This window comes from Patiria miniata, unplaced genomic scaffold, assembly GCF_015706575.1.
Source record: "Patiria miniata isolate m_02_andy unplaced genomic scaffold, ASM1570657v1 HiC_scaffold_18, whole genome shotgun sequence".
Lineage (NCBI taxonomy): Eukaryota > Metazoa > Echinodermata > Asteroidea > Valvatida > Asterinidae > Patiria > Patiria miniata.
This window is the reverse complement of record NW_024037056.1, coordinates 13,164,171-13,191,333: the sequence shown is the minus strand read 5'-3', so window position 1 is coordinate 13,191,333 and position 27,163 is coordinate 13,164,171. Positions and strand designations below refer to the sequence as shown.

The 27,163-nt window shown below is 42.7% G+C and overlaps 2 protein-coding genes and 1 long non-coding RNA gene across 5 annotated transcripts in view; 1 reads left to right on the top strand and 2 right to left on the bottom strand.

The window, feature by feature from the left end:
- Positions 1-52: 52 nt before the first annotated feature.
- LOC119724675 (NADH dehydrogenase [ubiquinone] flavoprotein 1, mitochondrial-like) lies at positions 53-13,979 on the top strand. Of its 3 annotated transcripts, none has more exons than XM_038195833.1 (14): positions 53-286; positions 3,016-3,089; positions 3,776-3,862; positions 4,465-4,613; positions 4,998-5,066; positions 5,862-5,926; positions 6,669-6,733; positions 7,191-7,295; positions 8,232-8,357; positions 11,080-11,312; positions 12,245-12,398; positions 12,601-12,655; positions 13,070-13,179; positions 13,842-13,979. In XM_038195833.1, exons 1-14 carry the CDS (start codon positions 241-243, stop codon positions 13,932-13,934), a joined length of 1,431 nt encoding a protein of 476 aa, XP_038051761.1. In that variant the 5' UTR covers positions 53-240; the 3' UTR covers positions 13,935-13,979. The 3 variants fall into 3 exon arrangements, with proteins under 3 accessions (XP_038051761.1, XP_038051762.1, XP_038051760.1); XM_038195834.1 differs by lacking the exon at positions 5,862-5,926 and adding an exon at positions 5,413-5,477; XM_038195832.1 differs by lacking the exon at positions 5,862-5,926 and having other exon boundaries at positions 54-286; positions 4,998-5,131.
- Positions 13,980-17,051: 3,072 nt separating this feature from the next.
- LOC119724673 (sodium/myo-inositol cotransporter-like) overlaps positions 17,052-27,163 on the bottom strand; it is a 35,973-nt gene continuing 25,861 nt past the window's right edge. Inside the window, exons 14-15 of the mRNA XM_038195831.1 lie at positions 18,097-18,211; positions 17,052-17,747 (exon numbers count right to left, since the gene is read on the bottom strand). Of these exons, the coding sequence (XP_038051759.1) occupies positions 17,515-17,747; positions 18,097-18,211 (348 nt within the window). The 3' untranslated portion in view covers positions 17,052-17,514. The remainder of the gene's footprint in view (positions 17,748-18,096; positions 18,212-27,163) is intronic.
- Positions 18,986-27,101, bottom strand: LOC119724674. Its single transcript, XR_005270666.1, has 2 exons — positions 26,128-27,101; positions 18,986-20,342 (listed from the first exon to the last, which is right to left on the bottom strand). It is a non-coding gene; the product is annotated as an uncharacterized LOC119724674 (long non-coding RNA).

Sequence of the window (27,163 nt, the reverse complement as noted above, 5' to 3'; positions counted from 1 at the left end):
GTTTTATAGCGACTGGACCGGGATGAAATCGCTGGTACCCCTACCCATTTGTGCGCAATTAAATTAATGGGAAAATGTTTCGAAACCAGTGTTAAGCCGCCATTGATTTTGTCGGCTAAATGAAAGTTGTGTAACGTACCGAAAATCGTTGCATAAAAAATTTCAAGGTAAGGCAGATGTAAACATTGCGACTGCAACATTTACGGAGCCAGTATAGACGGAAGAAGCTGAATACACAAAATGGCACTTTCGTCGAAGGTTTCAGCGCTGTTACGAGGAAGTTTTGGTAAGTGGGCAGTGCTGCCCTAGTCCGAAAATTTGGGACTCTCAATACTGTGTATGAGAGTCCCAAAACTTAAGGTATCCATATCGTGCAAAAGTTTGTGCTGCATAATAAAACCAGTGTGAATCAAATTTGCAAGCTTCTTACTCACTACAGTCTCTTCAATAATCCCCGAAACTTTTGCCTCGCAAAGTTGCTGTTGTGAGCATTGCATCACCAAAAATTCAGCTTTTAATTCTAATTTTGCAGAGAGATATCGAAATCCAAACGTGAGACATCACGTTGATGTGCACTGCAATGCATTGTGCAAAAAGACTCCTCAGCTATAACATTTTCATCGTGTAGATAAAACAGCGCCCTCTTGTTGATCTAAGTGAATGCAAAATGTTTCATTTTTTAACAGAGGGCGCTATGTTCATTTGGCCATCGATTAAAAAACAAGTAAGCTGCAAGGCTCTTCCTGCACCTACCCAGAATACCTTGGGAATCAGACATACATTTCTAGAGCATGGAGAATGACGTGGATGGTTTTTGAACTGCCAAAAACTTGCCTTAAAATTGGATTTAAGGTCTCAAATTTTGCAGGTGACATGCTTGCAACTATAGCATTTTGATGTATGTGTTGTGTGGGCATTAATTAGCCAAATGGTGAGTAAAAAAACGTCAGTTGTAATTTTGCACGTTTTTATGCACTCACGGTCCCAGTCTGGTGCTGCCCATTCATGCCATTTCCATTTTCTATTGTATTTCCATTATTGACATGACAACAATGTCTACTCCGAGATCCATAACTTTTTTAAGCCTTGTCGCAAATCAGCAAATAGCAAAATCCGAGAGCATCACGAGAATCAGGGACATTGACCGCGTATGTACGCTGTCAACATGTACGCCGCATGGCTTAACACACGGCGGCGACAGCGTGCGCGTTCGAACACCGCATTTGTGCATGGTTCTATGTCCGAGTCTTATCCGACCCCTTATCCTGCCCAATGCTTTACGCACCAGTGTATTGCGATAAGGCTTATGACTTGGTGCCATGTCATTTCGCCCCTCCGATGGAAGTCCGAATATCACCGGTGACCGGTCAAGCCGGTTTAATATCCACGGAGCCAAGCATGCATGGGCGTCAATCCTTTGGGGGGGGGGGGGGAGGAGACAGGGGGACTTGTCAATTTTTTTCGGGGCCCTTTGAAAGTGGGCCCCAAAACCCACGCCGTTAAGGCTTAGCGCTTCGCATCAGTTCTGATCAAGGTTTGAACCCCCCCCCCCCCCCCCCCACTTTTGAGAAGTGATTGACGCCCCTGCATGCTTGCCAAGTCTCCTGTAGGCCATGTTATTATTAATTATATACGTCTGATATGTCAAAAGCATGCAGATTTATTCGATTATTTATTGCCTCCGCCAATTGGAGTTGACTTAACTAAATCATGACGTCATTTTATTCCCAAATCAGGACTAAACGTGTTCTGATTGGTCAACTCGAATGCAGTATTTTGTAATACAACAGCTGGGCACGTATCGCGTAATACAGAGCACGTGCCCATAGCCTTTGTTGCTGTGTCTAGGGATTTTTTTGGAAAGATTTCCATATACGAGGTTCACTCATTTTCCTCTGTATTGACTAACAAGCCCCCAGATAGCAATTTCATGTCATCAAAGTCAATTTGAGCAGTGAGAAAATACAAGCATTTTCTTAGAAAACACTTCGAATTTTTCAGTCCAATCTCATGGGGTTTGTACATAGGGTGTTGAGTGAACTTCGTATATGGAAATCTTTCCATCAGCGAATCTACTGAAATGTATTATAGACCATGGCTTTCACCATGGTCAGTATTACATAGACTGTCACCGTCCAATGGCGGCGTGACGTGATCGACTGACGGCGGGACGATCGACCAATAGCACAATGACCTATTGCGCAGGTCCACTGATTGCTCCCAAAATGATAATATTTAGCCCCATAAAATGTGGCCAATTTACTGGACTACATGCACCTCCTTAAATAAACGCCCACATGGAACGGAGTGATGTACCCGAAAAATGTAGAACTTTGTCAAGTTTTTATTTCACATTTAGACTATATTTGTAGTTTATTTATGCTTTAGAAAAGAAGTCCGGCATTTTTCAGACGTCTGTACTTTGTGTAATTTCCAGGTTCATTTGCGCACATAAACGTAGACGTCTTCACAAAACGTAGACGTCTCAAAAAAGCCGGACATCAGTTCTCTATCGCTGTAAAGAGGATGAGTATGCTTCCAAAGCATAAATAAACTACAAATATAGTCTGAATGTGAAACTAAAAGCTTGACAAAGTTCTACATTTTCGGGTACATGTTCCAAGTGTGGCCTTTATTTACGGAGTTAGTCCAGTAAATTGGCCACATTTATGGGGCTAGATAATATTGGCCACAGAGAGATAATAATAATAATAGTATTGGCTTCTTGTATAGTGCTCATGTCCGTCACGAAGTGACATTCCTGGCGCTCCAATATTGCCCTGGCTTTAGCAGATTGGCCTGCATGTATCTGGCATTATATTAATCCTGTGCAAAAAGTAAATAAATAAAAACTAAATATAAATAAATATTTAGCAAACCAATGACACTATTGACAGTGACAAAAATCAGGACTCACCGAAAATGTGAAATGTTGGATCCTGCTGGATTGAGCAGGATTTTTGTTGCTAATCAATAAAATGGCAATCTCCTTTTGTGTGGTGTTCTGTATTACAGGTCGGCTGCAGACTCCTACAGCGAGCTGCCTAAATGTAGCATCCAGACAAAACTCAACAGATGCTCCGGCTAAAGTAAGATTCTCCTTCTTCTCATAAAGTTGTGGATCTGGTGGGCATTAACAAATTATGCACATTGTATTCTTCTGAAACAGTTTCTTGTGTGAACCTCTACAGTTATACAGGGTGAGTAAAAAAAAACGAAACCCAAATGTCGGGACCATTGTTTTAGTGAAGTTCTCCATGTAACACTTTTAAAAAAAAGTTTTCTTTTAGTACAAGAATCATTCAAATCACTTATGTACTTTTCAAGTTACGGAATTTTAAACACAACCGCCGTTTTAAGGTTCTGTCCATGGATCACAAAAAAGTTGAGTGCTCTTTCAGCAAAACGAAAAACAAATCTCATAGGGATGTGTGTGAATTGTTTTTGTTTTGCTGAAAGAATGCACACCTTTTTAGTGATCCGTGGACAGAACTTTAAAATGGTGGTTGAGTTTAAAACTCTGTAACTTGAAAAGTACATGAGTGATGTGAATGATTCTTGTATTAAAAGAAAGCTTATGAATTGGGCTTTCATATCCTAGATTTTGAAAGTGCTACATGCAGAACTTCACTAAAACAATGATTCCGAAATTTGGGTTTCGGTTTTTTTTTTACTCACCCTGTACAGTGCGAAATAAAGCTTTGTGTAAGATTAACTTTGTACATTTTGAGTACAGGTTCTGTTTTTAGAGATCATTCTGTTTTTGTATCTGCAGAAGTACGGCCCATTGAAAGATCAAGACCGCATCTTCACCAATCTATACGGACGTCATGATTGGAGGCTGAAAGGGGCCATGTCTCGGGTAAGATTCAAGAAATCAGGGAATTCATTTCGAGGAGTTCTATGCTAAGAGGTTTGTGGTACTGCAGAAGTGAAACGATCAAAACGGCCATTTTCAATTTTAAACGAATTGAAAAGAGATAATTATTAACCCTAACTCCCCAGGTAATTTTTGCTACAATGTAGGATGCAACCTCAATCCTGCAAAGGCTGCAAAATCCTCCAACTGCCTCCATGTAAAAATTGCGTACAGCCTCAATCCTCTAAAGTCCTCCGTTATTTCTTGAATGCGGTCCTCGGAGGTGTGACCACTGCCTCAATCCTGCGAAATCCTCCAGCAATCACTGGCTATATGTTGAGGCAGAGCCTTTGATATCCTGGAGTAGTGTGGAGGATGTTAAGTATAATCTAGGCCTAAATTTATGCACGGCTGAGCATAAACAACACAAGGTCCAGCCAAAGACCTTGACACAGTGCATTCTCCAAAATCAGCCACAGCATGAGATGTTCTTCAAAGATGCAAGGATCTATAAGCTTAGCACTGGGTTTATAGTTAACCACCTGCCCCTCCCCCCTTTGCTCAGGGGTGCAATAATTGGTTCTCTTGTCCCTGTATGCCAACAGGGCGACTGGTATAAGACCAAGGAAATCCTACTCAAGGGCCATGACTGGATACTGAAGGAGATTCGTGAGTCTGGGTTGAGGGGGCGTGGTGGTGCTGGCTTCCCGACAGGAATGAAATGGGGCTTCATGAACAAACCATCCGATGGCAGGTAAGCTCAGATAGTAACAGTCAAAATATGTGATACGATCAAGCTACATGAGTCGTTTGTCGGGAATTTTCATTTGGAGATACAGGCCAAAATAGGGCCACTTCATCACATCACTTCATCACATCTCTTGGCGTTCCGACTTCCATAATCTTTCTAAAGATGGTACGAACATGTGGTTTTCACAGCAGTAATGCTGAGATTGTGCTCTTTTCAAATCTGTAAAAAAAAAAAATTCGACCGGGGTCGACAAACGACCCATTTGGCTTGATCGCATCACATATGTTCATTCGAGCGTTCTATAAGATGATCAAACAAACTTGTTCTTTTTAGCTGACCCTTGCTCAGTTGTTTCAACCAAAGTCTTGTTGTTCTTTCTTGACATAGGCCCAAGTATCTGGTCGTCAACGCCGATGAGGGTGAGCCAGGCACGTGCAAGGACCGTGAGATCATGAGGCACGACCCTCACAAGTTGGTGGAAGGATGCCTGGTAGCTGGCATGTCCATGGGTGCTAGAGCTGGTAAGTAGACTTTGGAGTGAACTAGACACATGCTAGGAGCGTGAGACCATGAGGCATGACCCTCACAAGTTGGTGGAAGGATGTCTGGTAGCTGGCATGTCCATGGGTGCTAGAGCTGGTAAGTAGACTTTGGGATGAGCCAGACACATGCTAGGATCATGAGGCATGATCCTCACAAGTTGGTGGAGAGATGTCCGGTGGCTGGCAGTTCCATGGGACTAGGGCCTGTAGGTAGACCTGGCGGTTGAGCCAGGCACATGTAAGGACCGTGAGATCATGAGGCACGACCCTCACAAGTTGGTGGAAGGATGTCTGGTAGCTGGCATGTCCATGGGTGCTAGAGCTGGTAAGTAGACTTTGGGATGAGCCAGACACATGCTAGGATCATGAGGCATGATCCTCACAAGTTGGTGGAGAGATGTCCGGTGGCTGGCAGTTCCATGGGACTAGGGCCTGTAGGTAGACCTGGGGGTTGAGCCAGGCACATGCAAGGACCGTGAGATTATGAGGCACGACCCTCACAAATTGGTGGAAGGATGTCTGATAGGTGGCAAGTCCATGGGTGCTAGAGCTGGTGAGTAGACTTTGGGATAAAGCCAGACACGTGCTAGGAGCATGAGGCATGACCCTCACAAGTTGGTGGAAGGATGTCTGATAGCTGGCGTGTCCATGGGTGCTAGAGCTGGTAAGTTGACTTTGCGATGAGCCGGACACATGCTAGGACCATGAGGCACGACCCTCACAAGTTGGTGGAAGGATGTCTGGTAGCTGGCATGTCCATGGGTGCTAGAGCTGGTAAGTTGACTTTGGGATGAGCCGGACACATGCTAGGATCATGAGGCATGATCCTCACAAGTTGGTGGAAGGATGTCTGGTAGCTGGCATGTCCATGGGTGCTAGAGCTGGTAAGTAGACTTTGGGATGAGCCAGACACATGCTAGGATCATGAGGCACGATCCTCACAAGTTGGTGGAGAGATGTCTGGTAGCTGGCATGTCCATGGGTGCTAGAGCTGGTAAGTAGATCTGGGGATGAGCTAGACACATGCCAGGAATGTAAGACCATGAGGCATGACCCTCACAATTCGGTGGAAGGATTTCTGCTAGCTGGCAGGTCCAGGGCAGCTAGGGCTGGTTGGTACTTGGTAGACCTAGAAGTGAGTCAGGCAAAAGCAAGGGCCTTGAGATTATGAGGCATGACCCTCACAAGCTGGTGGAAGGATGTCTGGTAGCTGGCAGGACCATGGGAGCTAGGCCCAGTAGGTAGACCTGGCCTCGATTTCAAGACAATCATCTTAACTTATGATCCATCACAGGCTTAACGCTGTAGGCAGCTGTCCAATGAATCGTCAGTGTAATCTTATAACTCTATACCCTGCGAACAGTAAAGAAGTTGTACAATTTCTCTTGGGAAAATTAATGTTATTATGAAAGACTGCATTGAGTGTAGTTCATTTCTTCTCATTTCTTATAAATTTATGAAAAAGATCTCAATATACTGGCTTTCAAGTTCCTTTTTTTTTTTTTTTTTTTTCCAGCATATATCTACATCCGAGGTGAATTCTACACTGAAGCTTCCAACATGCAAGTAGCCATAAAGGAGGTATGTAGTTTGTCTGACATGTTAATCAATGGATGCAATTTGAGTTCATTGCCTGTAATATTTGAATAACTGGTTTTTTTTGTTTAATTTTGAAGAATAACATAAAAAATGTAAAGGTAAAGGGGGCTAACCTGTGTTGACAGGAACGGAGTGCCCATCTCTCTTTCATTAGCGATTGGGCCAGACTCATATGCTGCTGTGGGGGGATCGCCACACCTCCTCCACAGCGAGTCTGTTACCTTCCCAGCTTTGAATAATGCCGGTACCCATTTAACACCTGGGTTGAGAGGAGTAATTGAGGTAAAGCGCCTTACTCAAGGGCACAACACGCATGGCCACGGCGGGGCTCGAACCCACAACCTCACGATCATGAATCCTGTGCTCCACCGTTAGACCACACGTGCCCATAAGAACATAGTAACGTAGACGGACCATTTAATGGACCTTTTATTCCCAGGCCTATGAAGCAGGACTGATCGGCAAGAATGCATGCGGGTCAGGCTACGACTTTGATGTCTTTATGCATCGTGGTGCAGGGGCTTACATATGCGGAGAAGAAACGGTAGGCTTTATTTATTAACCCTAACCCTTGATTGATTTTCTAGGAGCCTTCCTCACACCTGCAAAATCCAACACCATATGGTAAACTCAACACCCAAACTGTTGGACTCTGATTATGGTGGTGTGCCTGACCCCATGTTAAGCATAATCAGTTTCCTAGTGCAGTACTCACTCCAACAGATTCCAACAAAACATTCAGTTGGATTTTGAAGGGTTGGGGTGGTTCGTGTGAGTGTGTGATGTAAATGTACTCCAGTGTGTGGGCTGAAATAAGGTCACATATAGAGGGTCACCATTAACTCTTGTTACAGTTTAGAGCTTGGGGTTTCCTCTTTTTTTAATAACTTTCAAGTTGCATGCTGGAGTATCACCCATCCCCCATGCAGCCCAACTCCAGTAGAACGTCCGATATATCTAAGCAATCGTGACATCATTTCATTCTGAAATCAGGACTTAAGATTGTGATTGGTCAATTTTGATGTAATACAACAAGCTGTACAAAAATGCTACTCATTGTGGGCGTGATGTTTACGCACACGGGGAGCTTACATTACACGCCTATAGAAGGCGTCGGCTGATTGGTCAGTTTTTCGAGGTCATACGCAGTCTAGTTGCATAATTAATCGCCGAATCTGTTTATATATCATAGACCATGGTCGCCTTTGCCAGGGCCAGGGTCTATTACATAGACCAGTTGCATGCCTGAAACCAGCAAAAAGCTACTTGAATATTCAGTTGCTGATCGTAAATATTTGGCCGGCAGCCATAGGCGCCTTCACGTGCCAGCGGCCCGACCACGTTGTAGCCGTGTCCTTCGCAATTCAGCATACCAGCTGCGAGTAAGGATGATTAGCCTCCCAAATTGTTATTATTATTATTATTATTATTGTATTACAGCGTTTCTTTCAGGGTTTTCTGGGTTGGTTTTTCATTGTAGGCATTGATAGAGAGTCTCGAAGGCAAACAGGGCAAGCCTAGGCTCAAGCCTCCTTTCCCTGCCGACGTGGGCGTCTTCGGCTGCCCAACGACTGTGGCCAACGTGGAGACAGTGGCTGTAGCCCCGGTAAATATGAGCAAGGAGAAAATGTAGTATCTGGACGCCACTTATTCGGTTGTTTACAAAGTCTATGGAGAGTCCACTAGTATCTTTTAACAAAATTTGAAATGTTTCTCAGTCCCAGATTCATGTCTTTTCAACATTTTGCAATGACCTACCTTCATTGAGATAACATATGATGAAAAAAGTGGCGTCAGGTTGCAACATTCTTTCCCTAATTAATCCTGATTCTGTGACTCACAACAGGACAGCCAACTTGTGTAGTTATCAGGAACATTATCTGGTCTAGTGACCCCAGATTGAAATGGAAAAGAAGTAGTTCAAAACTTAAAATCAGAATGTTTAATCCACATTTATGAGAAATTGACTCCATGTTATAGTAGTAGCCAGATCAAATTCAACCTGAGACAATCTACACGAACAATAACTCTTCCCTCCAGCCCGTTTCTAAGGTACGAAACCTAGGTGTTACAATGCAACCTAATCTACAAATGGACACGCACATCAATAGCATCTGTCGGTCTGCATCATTTGCCCTTCATAAAATCGGACAGATCCACAAATTCCTCGACCCGCACACAACAGAAAAGCTTGCTCATGCATTTATTACTTGTCGCCTAGATTTTTGCAACAGTTTACTTCAAGGGCTACCAGACTCACAAATCGCCAAACTCCAACGCATCCAAAACTCAGCTGCAAGACTAGTCACCCTCTCGAAGTCCCATCAACCCATATCACCTATTCTCCGTAATCTGCACTGGCTCCCAGTCAAGAGGAGGATAATCTACAAAACCCTTCTCCTAACATACCAATGTCTCCATCGTCTCGCCCCTACTTACCTCCAGCAATTAATCCATAAATATGAACCCCGTAGAAATCTTCGATCAAGCTCACAATCCCTGCTCGCCTGCTCCTCAACATCGACAAGGTCATACGGTCAGCGAGCGTTTTCATCTGCAGCCCCAACCCTCTGGAACAAACTACCCAATCACATCAAGGAAGCCCCAACCCTGGACGTTTTCAAAGCTAATCTTAAAACCCATCTGTTCACTGCAAATGAAATATAATGTTAGTGTTTTCCTCTGTTAATTGTTCAGCGCATTGGGACCCCGTGTAAAATGCGCTTTATAAGAATGGTTTATTATTATTATTTATTATTATTATATTCTTGTGGTAAATTACCATATGTGACCGGCTCCACAAAAAAAGGGTGTTAAGTCGCGCTGAGCATTATTGTGTAATGGCCCGCTCAACATTGAGAGGGTGAAAATGTTGTCAAAATGTGTTTTTCATTTTTTGTCATGAATGACTTTCTTTAATACCTTACAGTTTCAGGTGTCATTCACAAAAATGATGATTTTGACGAACAAAATGAGCAAACGTTTTGTGAGCATTGTACCGTTGTTCTACCAAAAAAGCCAGCTATTTTGAAGCCCGTTTTCTCAGTTGTGTAATTTGAATTCCAAGGAAGTAATTAATATGCAAATACGTCATCTCCAGAACGGGAGGGCTATAGAGCTCTATTATATACCAAGTGAAAGCTTACATTGTCGGCTTTCCAACCATGTATATAACTCAATTTCACTTTTTTTGCGACAAAACACCCTTTTTTTGTGGAGCCGGTCACATATTTTAAGAGTTGAGTTATCCTCTTAAAGGGAATATACAACATTTGCAAACATCGAAAAACAAAACTAACAAATTTTTACAAAATACCTTACTAGGATGCTGATAAATGACAGTCTAAAGCATCCTGTAAAATTATGGCACCTGGTGTCAAGAAAAGTGGTATTTTGTATAAATTTCCAACTGTGGTCGGCCGACCACCGTTGGAAAAACCCAACTATTTTTCAACTACTGCTCCAAATTTACCATTTTTTCAGTCCAAATTTTGTTTGCTATTGGTTAATACATGTTCATGAACGAGTGCAGGCCAGCTAGACTGGTTCCCTTACCTTACAATTTTCCGGCATCTATAAATTGATCCATTTCATTTTAGTGGAGTCAGGGAACCAGACTACTTTAACATTTTTGTTTTCCTTGGTTTTTCCAGCATTTTTTTAACACAAAGCTTCAAACATGTCAGTGTAACAATATTTGATATATTATACTAACCCCTCAAATAGTTCATTTCTGAAAATTAAAGCAAAAGCCAATGATGTACATTCCCTTTAATCTTAAGTGGGGTCACAAAACCAGACTACAAAAACATGCTTGGTTTTCTTGGATTTTCCAGCATCTCCGAACCCAAAACATGAAGCAAGTCAGTTTAACAATATTTGCTATAACGTACTAATCCTGCAAATCCATTCATTTTTGAAAATTGCAGCAAAAGCAAACGTTGTACATTCCCTATAATGTGATTTGTTTTTGTTTTGCTGAAAGAACACTAAACATTTTGTGATCCGTGGACAGAACCTTAAATCGGTGGTTGTGTTTAAAACTCCGTAACTTGAAAAGTACATGAGTGGTTTGAATGATTCTTGTACTAAAAGAAAGCTTATGAATTGGGCTTTCGTGTCCTAGATTTTGAAAGTGCTACATGCAGAACTTTTACTTAAACAATGGTCCCGACACTCCGGTTTCGTTTTTTTGTACTCGCCCTGTAGTAGCCAGATCAAATTCACCTGAGACAATCCACACGAACAATATTCTTGTGGTAAATTATTGTTTTTAAGAGTTGAGATATCCTCTTAATAATTACCGTGCATTTGATCACTTATTGTAGGCCATTTGTCGGCGGGGCGGCAGCTGGTTTGCCTCCTTCGGTCGGCAGCGCAACTCCGGCACCAAGCTGTTCAACATCTCGGGCAACGTGGTCAACCCTTGCACCGTGGAGGAAGAGATGTCTATCCCTCTCAGGGAGCTGATTGAACGCCACGCCGGGGGCGTGACTGGAGGATGGGATAACCTGCTGGGGGTTATACCGGGCGGGTCATCCACACCGGTCATTCCTAAGAGGTAAGGCCAAAAAAAAAAATAAGTCGGTCTCTGGTCAGCGCGCGCATCGATTTTAATCATGCGCGTGGATTTTTTTTTTTTCCAAAATGTTCCGCGGTAGCTCCAACAGCGCCCTCTATTTCCGCACCTCCTCAATTTTTTTTACCAAAGAGCACCAAGGAATGGGAAATTGCACCAAGGCAAATGATCGAAAGCACCAAATTATGGAGGACACCAATGTACATGAGGATACCAAAAAAGCAAAATAGTACCCCACCTTGTCTGTACAATCCAAGCCTGAAAAAAAAAAAAAAAGCCGCGTGGCCGCGTCAATTCCGGAACTTTGGTCTGACCAGAGACCGAATATTTTTTTTTTTGCCAAAGTGTGGTAGATGTCTTGTTGCACCCATACTGGAATTTGTATCCTTGTGGAGTCATTTCCTTGTTCTCGTGTACTAAAGTTTTCGAATTTGTAAGTGTACTTTCAAAATGCTCCTATTTTAATCAGAATTAATTTCCTGGTCTGAAATTCAGACTTAATATCCCTTACATAAGTCAACACACCTTGGGAATTCCTAGTTTTTGAGTAAAATCCATACATCTATTTCGTGATAACCTTGTGGAGATTGAAAGAAATTGCTCTGTGGAGACGTATACAACTTTTTGTTCCCTATTGTGCACATGTCTCCACAGGGTACCGTGTACCAGATCTGTAAAAGATCATTCCCTAACAATCCAGTAAGGTATTTCATGATAATTTGATCATTTCATTTTTTGATGTTTGCAAATGTTGCATCTTCCCTTGATGCATAAAAATTTCAGTGATTTCAGGACGATAGGCCCCTTAAAGGTTCTTCAAAAGCAAACCTGAAGTACCCTCTGAAGATAAAACAATAAAGGTAAACTCAGTTCCAAGATTTCCATTTTTTTTCCCCCTTTCATTCTCAATGCAGTGTGTGTAATGATGTCATGATGGACTTTGATGCCCTAGTGGAGGCACAGACCGGTCTGGGTACCGCGGCCCTCATTGTCATGGACAAGTCGTCAGATATAGTCAACTGCATCGCCAGACTGATCACGTTCTACAAGCACGAGAGCTGTGGACAGGTACTCAACGTGTGAACAGAGTTATACTCATAGAGCTATATTAAATTACTAAAGTGCTAAAAGTTGAACAGATTTCAACTCGGGCGAATTTTGCAGCAAATGTTTCATGACATCAAACTCGCTTCGCATTTGCATTCACGTGAAGAAAGAACCAGGCTTTAAAAAGGGGAAAAAAATTATGTATTTTTTTTTTCTTCCACAGTGTACTCCGTGCAGAGAGGGAACAGGCTGGATGGAAAAAGTCATGGATCGATTCGGTAGGATCTCCAAAATTTATTAGATATTTAATTTGCCAGGAGATCTATTGCCAAATGCAATAATGATTGGTGTCAATTAAATACATGTATATTGGTTGGACCAATTTAATGCATTTTTGCATGATCATACTTATTCATGGTGCAAATAAAAAGGGTATGAAGAATGTAACGGATACAGATTTATTTTCCGCCATCAATTTTCGAATGAGCACCAGTTGTTACAGAATCAGTGTCATGTTTGCAACTTCATTTGGAGTCGCACAGTAAAAAAAAACACAATAAAATTTTATGAGCTACTGGCCTCCCGAACCAAAAAATAATTTAAAATTAAAAAAAAGACTTGAAAGGGTACTTGAGACTCAAAAATGGTGAAAAGTTTTGAGTGTTTGGTATTGTTGTCTTTTGTTTTCGCAGTTACCGGCAATGCTAAGCCTGATGAGATTGACATGCTGTATGAGCTCAGTAAGCAGATTGAGGGCCATACTATCTGTGCGTTGGGCGACGGGGCTGCTTGGCCAGTACAGGTACGTTCATTGTATTTTTCTTTAACCCTAACTCCCTAGGCCTTTTTTGCTAGGATGTAGCCTCAATCCTGCAAAATCCTCCAATTGGCCTCATGGAAAAATAGCATATAGCCTCAATCCTGCAAATTCCTCCGTTGTTTCTTGAGTATGGTCTGTGGAGGGGTGACCACTGCCTGAATCCAGCAAAATCCTCCGGCTATCACTGTCAATAGGTTGAGGCCGAGGCAGTGACATCCTTGAGCAGTGGGGAGGATTTCAAGTATAATCAAGGACTAAATTTTTGCATGGCTGAGCATAAACAACACAAGGTCTGGCCCAAGACCTTGACATAGTGCGTCCTCCGAAATCAGCAACGCACTTTTGCCATGTAACCTCAATCCTGCAAATTCCTCCAATTTGCAAAAAGCATTTTAGAGGATTTGGGTGGTTTAGGGTTAAAACAGACACAAATTCCTGTTATCCTTCAGCAAACAGAATCTTCTCAAGCCGTTTCCAAAGTACATGTATTCACAAGTTGTCAGAAAAATCCCGAATTTTTTTTTATTCATTTTCATAACCCTTGCAGTTTTTTGCACAATCATTGGAAGATGTGTGATTTTTCGGAAGTCAGTGATCGAGTTCTTGAAGTAAGATCACTGAGCGACTTTTATTTTTCTTTGTAGGGACTCATCCGACACTTCCGCCCCGAACTCGAAAGCAGAATGCAACGGTTCCACGAGCAACAGCAGAAGCAGAAAGTGGCAGCTTCATCGTAGTGACCCTGCCATCTATAGGATTCACAGAGATTGGCGATTGACGTGAATATACGTGTACCAAATTTGGGGTGTTGCAAAAATCTGAGATTGCTTGATCCAGTACAAGGGATCTACAACGCAGAAAAGCTACCGTTGACGGCACAAATCCTGGCTAACCTGCAAACACATCATGGGTAAAGTCAAAATTGGTTTTGAGACCTTTCCAACAAGTTCTTTCTGCCCATGGTGTGTGGACTGGGCATTGTTTATATTTTGATTGACACGTTTGTTTGAAAGTGTTTATGTGATATTCGATTTTTTTAAAGCTACAGTCCATTATTTGCAGCTATCCAAAAAGTAACTGACGTAATTATTGTTGGAAAACATACTTGGAGATAGTAAGGGGACTAAACTCCCTGTGGAATTATTTTTTCTGGCAAGCTGTCATTTTGAAGAAATCAACAAAAGAAGACCTTTCCAACGATGCATCTAAAGACCCCTCCTTTTTTTTTAATCGGCAAAGCGCGCAAAAGCGTTACCATGACGCACATGTGGTTGCTATATAATTCGTCGGATCAGTGTGCGACATCGCGTAGCTGCAATCGGCTCAGTGAGAGCGTGTCTCGGATGCTGAATTAAGGCCAAATTCAAAACATTATTCAGCAACTTTTGATTTGAAATCAAGATCCTAGAATGTTTTTTTTTTTTTCGAAATATACAGCTGAAGCTGAGCTGAAACTTCATCAGGTTAGTTGTTCGACACTTCTTTAGATTTTGAGCACTTTTGTTGCTTCTAACGAACAAAATGCTCAAGTTACAAATGATGGACTATACCTTTAGTTGAAGAGGCCTCTGAATGAAAATATCTCCCTTTGTGGTATCTCATTTGCCTGAATTGTGGCAAACGCAATTGGAGGAGGTTATTTGGTTTGGGTAAATTTGGGTAACGAGTTTACCCAAACCAAATAGTGCACTCCTATTGTGTCCTAAAAGCTAATGAAAGTAAAGGATTAACTGCAATACAGTACAGTGGAACGCCGCTATAACGAACTTCGCCGGATCCACAGAAATTGTTCGTAATAGCGATTGTTCGGTATAGCGATTTTAAGCTGCCGGTGCTCCGGTACCCACATTTCAATAAATAGCGCTCTTCAGAACTTCACCCTGCACGCCCTGGTAGTTACTGAAAGACGACTTTGAACACGTGCCGACTATTGAATTATGTAATTACACAGTTTTTGAGCTTACTACCGACAGCAACAGGTGGTGTTTCCCTTCTATTCCTTGGGGGGAAAAAAAAGGCACTTGTCAATCTTCTGTTGACATTTTTCAACAACAATGTTCAGTAGGCTACGGTTTGTACACAAAAATCGCGAGCCGAGGACGATGTTTGGTATAGCCAAATGTTAGGGTATAGCGGTGTTCGGTATAGCAATGTTCCACTGTATATACAGAAAGATAAGAGAAGGAGATGAGTAATCAGCCACTGTTAAGCAACATTAGGAGGCGCTGTGCGTTGTGAATCTTTTCTATTAGAACTAAGAGAACCACTTCAGGATTATCCTTAACATCTAACACTGCCTTATCTAGCACCATTGATATCCAAGGGTAACGTCACACAACTTTGTAACTTGCCCCTTTTTTTGGGAGCCAGTCGCACGTTACTTTCAGTATTGCAGACAACGATGCATAAACTAACATAAACGTTTTGTAAATAATACATTTCAGTGTGAATTAATTTTAGGAATGTCTTCATTAAAGTTGCAAATGTAACCATTTCCCTATAGAAATGGAAATGTCCCCTGAGCGTTTTTATTTATCTGAGTGGCAAGTCGGGGCTTTTCTGTAAAATATGGTAGGCCGGTGTAGCGTGAAATATTGACTGTATGAAAAAAACAGACTCATTGGTTGTATTGGGCGTGCCATGATGAACATAAAAGGACAGCGACAGGTCACATGGGCTTAGAGTCTACATTAGGTAGAAGAGTCCAAATTTCATAGGACACATGTATCTCTTCAGTAAAAATCCTCGATTAAAAAAAAAGAAAAGCTGACTACCAAGTTTTCTTCCTTGCATTTTAATACTGTTCATGAAAACCAAACACCCAAAAAAGTAACTTGACTTAAAATATTGTAGAAAAGGAAAGATGTTTGCCCAAAAAGAATTAAAACGTGATAGTTTAAGAAAAGTTTATTTGTGGAGTTTCTTGAAGTTTGTTCTATGCATATTCGCCCTGAAGGAGGCTAAAAGTCACTCAAGGTACAGGGCTATAACAGAAATTATAAGAAGAGTAGTACTCAGGAAAACTGAAAGTAGAAATTAACGGTAATGTTTCATGTCTCTTCTTTGAAATCCTATTTCTTCAGGATATTTCTTTCGTGAAAAAAATAGTCACAAACACAATAGTCACTTCCCAGCTGCCCAAGACAAAGTGTTTTTAATTTTAAAATAACTTTCTTCAATCTAAATCCAACTTACCAAAATGTACCACAAACCAAAACATTCAGGATAAAACCAAACCCCAATTAAAGTTATAACTCAAATTTAGGAAACATTTAAAAATATGTTGAGCATATGACCGAACTAAAATTTAGGAAATGTTTAAAAATACGTTGAGCATATGACCGAACTTAAATTTAGGAAACGTTAATTAAAGGAAAAGGGAAAGTTAATTAACAAAAGAGACAAAAATTTAACATTCTATGCATTTACCATTGCTTCAAACAGGGACCCCCACAAAAAGTGTGTACTTTCCGTTACTATAAACCTTCAGAAAACAACGGCTAAATACCTGTCTTGTTGGATAGTATCTCAGAGATGCATATAGCATGTGGTAATAGCCATGAAACAGGGGAACAGTGGAGAGAAATCCATTCAAGCGAATATATTCCACTGGACTGTTTCTATTTCAGAGCATTTCAATCTAAAATTAGAGTGATTCTCACTCTTTGAAAACTGGAGGGTACCTTTTTGAAAAGATAGACGGAAAGAATGTTGCAACCTGGCACCAATTTGTTCTTCATATATCATCTCAATGAAGGTCAGTCATTGCAAAAATGATGATAAGACATGAATCTGGGACTGAGAAACATTTCCAATTTTGTTAGGAATACTTAAAAAAAATCCTGACTATCCATAGACTTTGTACACAACTGTTGAAGTGACGTCAGGATGCAACATTCTTTCCAGGTAGACCTCCAAGGCGATATACATTTTGAAATGTAGTTCTTTGAGGAGGTATACTTCTTTGGATAATATCATAAACAATAACTATACTAACAACCACCATAGATCGACACTTCCGTAGACTTGTGCACAAAAATTTACCCTTGCCCTTACCCTAACCCTAACCCTTACTCTAACCCTTACCCTCACCCTTACCCCAACCCCTTGTCAAAATGGCAGTTTCAAGAATAGGGCGACAGTAATACTGTTGCCCTATTGAGGCGTGTTGCCCTATTACAGCAATAATGGATGTAACAAAAAACTGTCGCCCCAACCTAGAAAATGTCAAAATAACTGGATTTATAGTGCCAAATTGCCAAAGGATTCAAGGCGCTAAGGTAGTTATTCGAAGAGATAATGGGCCCTGCACGGTTACTACAGTAATCCGGGTACACTGAAGATTACATAGGCAGTGGTAGTAACCAGGATGATGATGACCAAGTTGATGTTGAGGAAGATCTTGGCTCGAGGGTCCTGCTTGAGGGCCGAGACCTCCTTGAGATGAGCCTGGTGCTGACAAGCCTTGGTCTTACCTGCGAAGGTGTCGTCATAGCCGCAAAACCAATCGTAGCCGCGACGCAGCGACGACTTGTGTGCCGCTGGTTGTCCTACAGGAAGGAGATTCGTAAGACATTTTATTCGTGCTCCACATCAAATTTCCTTCAACAAAAGACAACTCCCTAGTCTTTCCAGGTATTGTTTCCCTGCGCACAAAGACGAATACATAATTCTTCGCCAAGTCTTGTATTTATTGAATGTAATCAGGTTTTCCTCTATATCAAGAAAAGGAGACAATAATAAACAAAATCAAACAGCCCAACAGACAAAGGAAGCTTCAGGCCAGATATTAGCTAGATTCAAAAGAATGCGACAACGGCATTTCGCCTAGTAAGTTATATGAAAATAAGTGAGGCATTTCATTTTGCGAGACATTTTTTTTCTGGCGTAATCGTTTACCTTCTTCAGTGATAACTCGCACATTATCATTCAGTTCAATCTCTTCTTTGTCATCTTCAAAGTCATCCCAGCGTTTCTCCTCACTGTGGCGGGTCCACCAAGTGGTGCGAATCAACTATCACATCAAAACAGGAATAAAACAGGAATGGAACAGGTTTTATTTAAATTCAAATGAGCAATGTAAAAAGCAATAGGAATTTGTGTTTATACTTTTGGCATCTCCTGTTGGATGTAAGTTGGACGTGTACCAAGTTTAGTGGTCTTAATCTACCAGTCGTCCTACTGCCTAAAAGAAACTTTTTTCCGCAGCGGTGTGATTAAAATGCTATTAAAAACGCATCCTCCTAAAACCCAAACAAAAACTTTGCCAAATACTTTAACTGGCGAGAACTTTGCTAATATTCTACGTACAGGGATTATCTGTCCGAAGAGGGAAATGGGCTGAAAAGAACAACAGTTGTGAATTTAACGTTTCGGTCAATATGCTCCAACGATCATCAGTTTCTCCTGAAGATGATCAGAGCGTACTGACTGAAACGTCTTCTTACCATCTCTGGTTCTTCTCAGAATAACCACTCCCATTTTATTTTTAAGAGGTTAATTCATATAATGTATGCGCAAAAAACATCTCTTTGTATAATTGTACTCTATGAAGTGATATCTGGATGGGGATTAATGAAGCCATTTCAGTGGCCTGGGTTCGAATCCCACTTCTGCCACCAAGAAGGTTCGAATCCCACCGCTGCCACCATGAAGTGATATCTGGATTGCCAAAATTGAGACGGAGAAGGGAGTGTGTGTTTGTCTAGTGTAGTGTTATTTTGCCGTGAAGCAAAGGGGTATAGGCTTCAATAAAACTGGAACGAAAACATACACACTGACTCTTCTATGTGATTTACTTGTCGAGCTGATTTATTTTGCTTCTGTCCACCGAAAATCATGCCGAAACTTCCCTCATGTTTCCACATATCATTCTGCCACTCATTTTTCCTGTTGCGCGTACTCTTTTCCCGCGCCTCCAAATGTATACATTGTAATCATTTATTGTCTAGCGTATGACCCTGGCGACCTCGGCGGGTCTGCCCAGATACGGATACTTTTTATAGGTCTTGTCTGACGCCCTCTCTTGATCGCAATAATAACACAAAAATGCATGGCCTGACAAAAGATTATTTCGCTACAAACTCCCCTACTTGGGTGATCTACTCCTGGAGATCAAGGTTAAAAGTAATGCTTTCACAGGATCAAACAAAATCAAAATGTCGTTTCTTTACAGCATACATTATTTGCCTTACTACACATACTTATTATAAACAAGGAAAAACTGGAAATACAACAAGCTTGAATAACAATTGATAAAAATGAATACGTGTACTGCTATGTATCCATTCAGGCTGTCTTCTATATCCTCAAATAACAGTTATTTAAAAGTTACAATGATTGGCCCAAAATCTCGATAAACTCTATACACATTATACTCTGTTACATGATACAACTCCTCTTTTGAATTTACATGTATGAATACTCTAATCAGTTACAAATGTAGCTTAATGATCTTGTCCATGAAGCTAAAACCAGATACGAGAGTCGAAAAACTTAAGTAACTTTCGTAGTGTCCTCTCATACTGCAGCATTCCTTCCGAATTAAGATGCACCCCATCTAAACTAAAACGCGGGTTCTTGAGACCCCGATGGCGCCAAACCCACCATCGATCTTCAAGGAACGTGGACTTTTCCAACAGCTCATTGAAATCTTTGACTCTCCTATTAAATGTCTGCAATGACACTTGGTAGCTTCTCAACCCCCCGGTTCGTGGCAAAACTGGTAAAAACACCAAAGTATCGGGGTATACGTCCCACTTATGAAGAGCAGACACCATATTACAAAGTGAGGTGTGAACCTGGCTAGGGGTTCCCTCAACCGAACACAGGTCGTTTGTTCCCAAATCAATAATTAATACTGTGGGTTGCAATTTCTGTAACTGTCGGAAATAACGGCCTTGGTTACACAGGACCCGGTCAAAAGTCAACCCACCTTCGCCAATACATGCGATAGGGATTTTGCTTCTCTGCAGTTCTACCTCATATGCAAAACCATGTCTGTTCCTCATTCTCTTTACGAAACTGTGACCAAAAAGTACAAAACCTCCCATAATTACTGGAGATGTTGGCTAGCCAAGTTGTCACTACAGGAAACTGGATTCCCCAAACCTTCCTTCGAAGTAGCAACAAGGCTTTCCACACACCTGAAAGAAAGTTATCAAAACAGGTTACTATTATACATACAGGTACTTACAAAATACTACATAACTCTGTAAAATTCTTGTACTTCCTGTCAAACACATGTTGATGCCGACAGATGGGTGATCACCAGGTGGAAACTGGATACCCCAGCCTTTCCTTTAGTAACTTCCCAACGTACAGCACGCAACAAGCGTTCAAACAAAGTAGATAGACATTACTTTATAACTGACTTGGGCAGTCGAAATGGGTTGCTGTTCATGCCCCGATTAATTCTCTGAGACCGTCTAGGCAGCTTAGAGCCACCTGGCTCCCCTACTTTATCACTGCCAACACCATGTTGTTTTTGACCCAACACTTGTTCTACGGGTTGCTCTATTACATCCCAATCTGAATCTGAACTGGATTCCTCACTACCCTGAGAATCAATTTCCGCCATAGGGTCAAGTCGTAAATATTTCCTATTTACGATTCGCTCTGGTCCACCTCTAATAGGACGGATTCGGAAAACATCCCCATGTTCACTGGTCCAAATTACCTTATATGGGATCTTTTCATATTTATCTGCTAATTTGTGACGACCTTTAAATGCTAGTCTTCTCATAAGCACCTGTGAACCACAGTGTATGGGTTTATCGACACGCTTACTATCGTGACGCTGCTTATTTTGGATATTTCGCTTAGTTACTCTCTCTTTTACAATCTCCCTAGCACGATCTAGCAATTCTCCCTGTTCAGCAACAAAGTCCTGCTCCCAATTACTATCATTCCTTCCTAGCATCTGATCCAAAGGGATCAGAGGTTCCCGCCCAAACATTAAAGTGTACGGAGGGACCCCAGTCGTACAATGAGGTGTTGCATTGTACACAAAAACTAAATGTGATAGTAAATCTGGCCATTTGCGCCTGTCACGCTCATCCAGAGAGCGAATCAACCCAAACAAGGTCCGATTAAAGCGTTCGGCTTGGCCGTTCCCTTCAGGGTGGTACGGGGTGGTCCTCGTCTTTTTAATTCCATACAAGGTGCAAAGCTCCCTTACAATATCCCCCTCAAAATTTCTCCCTTGATCACTGTGGAGTCTATTCGGGATACCAAACTTTGTGAACCAATGGTCCCTTAACACTTTAGCAACTGTGACTGCGTGTTGATCCTTACAAGGTACTGCTTGCGAAAACTTTGTGTATACATCTGTCATTATAAGAACATCTTCAAATCCCCTGCAACCCTTGTCAAGTTTAACAAAGTCTACCGCTAGAACTTCCAAAGGCCGAAATGCCAGCAGATGACGCATGGGAACCTTTGTCTGCGGTTGAGCCACCTTGGAAGTAATACACCTCTGGCAATGGTCAATATAATGACGAACGGTTGCCGTCATTTGTGGCCAGTAAACCCGTCTCCTTAATAATGAACTTGTCCGGACAACTCCCTGGTGCCCCCATCCGTCATGGCACCCTTCCAATACTCTCTGTCGAAGACTTTTCGGCAAGAGTATCTGGAATAATTCTCCATGTATAGGATCAATTACCCGCCGGCAAAGAACCCCGTCACGATCAACAATACGTGACCACTGATCAAGCCATAATTTAATCTTAGGTGATTGGCCATGTTCATCAGACACTACCTCCCCTGGTGTCCACCTCCGGTTCCAACACTCCCAGACACAACCCAACTCTGTATCACCCTTTTGCAAGGAAGAAAGTTGCTCCGTCGACCAAGACGGAAACACACCAGGAGGTCCAGCCCCCTCTGTGGGTACTTCATTATGTGTCTGTTTAACCTTCACTTTATCAACTACTGCTGTCTTGGGAAGTAAAGTCGAGTGCAACTTATCCTGCATAAGACCTTCAACCTCTGACGAATCACTTGCATGCCCAGGATACCTACTAAGTGCATCTGCACATCTGTTGCTTCTCCCTGAACGGAACTGTACTTCAAAATTGAACGCGGCTAATTGCGAAACCCAACGCATCTCAGTAGCACCTAACTTTGCTGATTTGAGGTAAGCAAGCGGGTTATTGTCAGTAAGGACAATAAAGGTTGCCCCCAAAAGGTGATCTCTAAACTTATCAACTACCGCCCACTTGAGCGCCAAAAGTTCCAATTTAAAGGAACTATAATCCGGGTATTTAGCTTCAACACCCCTTAGACCGCGGCTGGCATACGCTACCGGATGCCTTCTACCATTCTCGTCATCCTGACACAGACAAGCTCCTAAACCCTGCAGGGATGCATCCACCTCCAGGACAAATGGTTGGGCAAAATTGGGATAGGCCAAAACTGGTGCATGTGTTAAAGCATGCTTCAATGCATCAAATGCTAACTGCGCATCTGAGTCCCAGACAAAACTAGGTAACTTGCCTCTCGCATTGCCCTTAGCCTGTGAGGGTACAAGAGCATGCAGTGGCGCCGCTGTTCTGGAGAAGTTTTGCACAAAGCGCCTATAATATCCAGCCAGGCCCAGGAATGATCTAAGCTGCGCGGCATTCTCAGGAATCGGCCAATCCTTAATTTTCTGTATTTTGTCTTCATCCACAGCCACACCCTCTGGCCCAACCACATGCCCCAGGTAGGACACATGTTCACTAAACAAGTGGCACTTTGAGCCCTTCACCTTTAATCCAAACTGAGCAAGCATAGACAAAACCCTGTCCAACCTGTTGATATGTTCTTGAACAGTAGACGAAAACACCAAAATATCGTCAAGATAAATCAGTAACTCACACAGGTTCATGTCACCGAGACACATCTCCATGACCCTCTGAAAGGTTCCTGGTGCATTTACTAGCCCGAAAGGCATTCTGGTGTATTCGTACAAGCCAAAGGGAACCCGAAACGCAGTTTTACTGACAGAGTCAGGGTCCATCGCTACCTGATGATATCCGTGTGCGAGATCCAAAGATGAAAAATACTTAGCCCCCCGGAGTGCCTCCAGTGACTCCTCAATTCGAGGCAAAGGAAAGGAGTCACGCACCGTTTTGGCATTCAGCCGCCTGTAATCGACACAAATTCTTAAGGACCCATCCTTTTTTTGTACAAGCACTATAGGGCTCGCATATGGACTACTACTCTTTTGCACAATGCCCTGGTCCAGGAATTTTTCAATTAACTCCCTAACTTCTTTAAAGTGGTGTGGAGGGATACGCCGATACGGTTGGTTTATCGGATGGTCATCGGTTGTCTGAATCTTGTGAGGGACTTGGTCACAAAACCCAAGGTCCAGTGAATCTTTTGAAAACACTGAGTCATGTTTTTGAATCAAGTGCACTATCTGATCCTGATCCTCCCTGCTCAATTCTACACCCAAGTCAAGACTTAACCCAATGGGTAACTGGTACTCCGAACCATCCTCGAAAACGTACAACTCGCCGTTCGGCGACGACTCCCCATCACCTATTTCAATATCATGGTCCACGGGTTTGCCTAAATCAGTCTGGGGCAACTCCTGATACCCCAATGATTCACAAAGGATATTACTCACTGAAACATGAATCCCATCTGACCCTTCCTCAAGTTCAACATTAGGCCTGGTAGTGATCTTTGTGACGCTGGCAAGTTTAAAGTGTGAAGGTATTTCAAGTACATGGGCTCCCACATTTGCCACCAACACATTGACAATTCTACCCCTGGTTATCTCACATGAATCATAAACCTTAAAGTTGGCACCCAAAGTACATGTACCAGAGTCGGATTGTTCCCCTGTTCTATTACTGAGCCCCATTTCGTTCACTCCAGGCAGACCCTCAACCAAAACCGTACACCCCTCTAAGGTGTCAATCGGTGCTCTTAAGTAACACGGTATGCTGCGCACCTCTCTTGGCAATATCATGGTTGGGTTTCTGCCTGTACGCGCAGCAACTGGTCCCTTACCAGATGTCTCGTTGACTATATTTTCAGTTTCAGTTTGGTCCAATCCCCTTGAAAACCCATACCACTGTAATGCCAATGACCATGCACCAGCGTCTTCATGCTCGGGTTCTATTGTAAGATCTTTCAGTAAGTGCAGTACGTTGCATCCAAGCAACACTGGACAAGGTCTATGTTTTGGGTCAGCCTCCACAGAATCCTTCACTACTAAAAAATGGCCTACAACTGTGTAGTTGTAAACACTCAAAGGGACTTCAACATACCCCTCAATGGGTAGTTCAACGCAACTTGCTCCAAAAACTCGCAAATGCGTCCCTATCTGTTTCAATCCGGCCATCTTTTTAGCTAGATTCTCCCTGTAGAAAGATGCAGAAATCAGAGACGCCTCCGCTCCGGTGTCAAGTACACATGTGGTTTTGACGCCTGCCAAAGTCACACAAGCCTTTGGACTTTCTCGCACCAACTTAGAGAGCACCTCATCAATGGAAGACTCTGACTGCACCCTTCCACATTGGGAATCTCCTTTTTGTGAGGCCTTTTTGACCTTGTCCTCCACCACTCGGCCTACAGTTGTGGAGCGTGGGGGTTTAACCCCTCCCCGACTACTTTACCCTGCACATTACTACTTAACTGTGGTTCGCGTGATGGCTGAGCTGTTGTCGCTGCCTCCTTAGCTATTCTGCGCTTGCAATGAGCCTTGATATGCCCTGGTTTCTTACAGTAAAAACAAACCAGAGGTGGCCTGTTCCCGGCAGTATCCGATACCCACGGAATTTTCGCATCTTGCCCTACATGTACATGTTTCAACAATGTATTCAACTGCTCCTGTTGCTTTAACAACATACCCTGTTGTGACTGGAGACATCGCAACAGCTCTTGCTGTTGTGCTAACACCTGTTGCAACTGGTCATTATTCCTATTAACTGAAATTTCATTGACCTTGACCCCCGGTGTACTATCTTCAGCCTCAGGTGATACACTTTCAGCTGACACCTGGTGCACTTGACCCCGTTTGGGGCGTGACCCCCCTCAATGTCACGGAAAAGTTCCCGTGCTGCATCGCGCATCTCACTGAAACTTTGGGAAGGTTTGGCTAACTCAAGCCTGCGCAGCTCCAGCCTAACAGATTGAATTCTAGCACCAGCGACAAACTGGCTGATTAATACCCTGTCGCGTAACCCCTTGAGGGCGCCCTTCTCGCCTTCTGTCGCGACTTCAAGGATTCGATCATGAAGTCGCATAAGCGATCTAGAAAAATCCATCAGTGACTCTTCCTCCCTTTGAGTGCGCTCATAGAGGGCTTTTTGAAGAGACTGAACAGCCTCGTCCGCACCAAAACTCCTCTTAAGCAGTTTCTTTAGGGAAGCAATATTGTTTTTAATTTCATCCCCATGGCACTTAATCTCCTCCCGGGCTACCCCTGTTAAATGCTGAATAACAACCTTTGCTTGCTCATCCTCCGGGATACTGCATTGCTGAATGTACACATCTACTTCATCTAACCATTCTATTATAGTGGGGTCCCCTGCCCTTGTGGGTTTACCCGAAAACTTTGAAAGCTTGATTGGGCGCTGTGATACAGCCCGAGGCTTATCCTGCTTTAGGGCATTTGTCAGCCCTGTCACCAACTGGGTTATCAAATCTGTTTCTGAGTTAGCCATAATATTTGCTTCTGTGCCAAACAAAAATCCCTCAAGCACTCTCAATCAAACTTTCATAACTTGGGACACACTATTGCATATGTACACAGGTAAATGAGATAATGAGCAAACTACATGTATTAGGCAGACTTCAAACACACCTCGACAATACAACAACTGGGTATTTTGTGTTTTCAGGGCAACCCTTAATGAAATTATAGCCTACGTACTGTTCATCATACAATTAAAGGTGAAAGTTCATTAATCAGTCCTGCAGTTACAATACCATGAGCTGTTTCACCAGTCGATCCAGGCCGGAGACTTGTCAATCCTCAGTTCATCCACCGCAGCGTTGAACCGTCACTCCAGTCCAGGTGTAGCCGACTTGACTGTTGCCCTCTCGAGCTCCCCACACCAGTAGGCCCAGTCCAAGCGAGTCTCGAACATCAAGCTTCACGCCTCTGTCATCCAAATAGTGCTATCCGTCACACCAACACCCCCGTTGTTCGAAGTGCAATAATTCAACGTCCAGCGAAGGCGTTTGTGTAGTTGCGGACCCCGTCTCCTCGCAGCGAAGACCGTACGTCCGCTGCCCACGGGTCTCGGTGCACTCCGCAGCGGATCAAACGGCAGCTGTCACGGCACAGCGGACTTCTCAGACAGTCCGCTTTTCAGCAAGATAGGCTCGATTGGGAAGGCCTGCAGCTCAGGTCTCGGTTGCATGCATGGATCGACGAAATCTAAAACCGTTCGCCGTATTTCGTCCCGTCTTGAAGCTAGCTAAGCAGCAGCCCAGGCAAAATCTCTCGACGATACGCTTCAAAATTCTGTTTTTGTCGTCGTCCAGTTCACGTTTCAAACACGTTACCCACACCCCATCCGTGTTACCAATTTGTAGTGTTATTTTGCCGTGAAGCAAAGGGGTATAGGCTTCAATAAAACTGGAACGAAAACATACACACTGACTCTTCTATGTGATTTACTTGTCGAGCTGATTTATTTTGCTTCTGTCCACCGAAAATCATGCCGAAACTTCCCTCATGTTTCCACATATCATTCTGCCACTCATTTTTCCTGTTGCGCGTACTCTTTTCCCGCGCCTCCAAATGTATACATTGTAATCATTTATTGTCTAGCGTATGACCCTGGCGACCTCGGCGGGTCTGCCCAGATACGGATACTTTTTATAGGTCTTGTCTGACGCCCTCTCTTGATCGCAATAATAACACAAAAATGCATGGCCTGACAAAAGATTATTTCGCTACACTAGCTTCGGCCCATTACTTCACCCTAGCCCACCACAAAAAGCCTGAAATTATCTG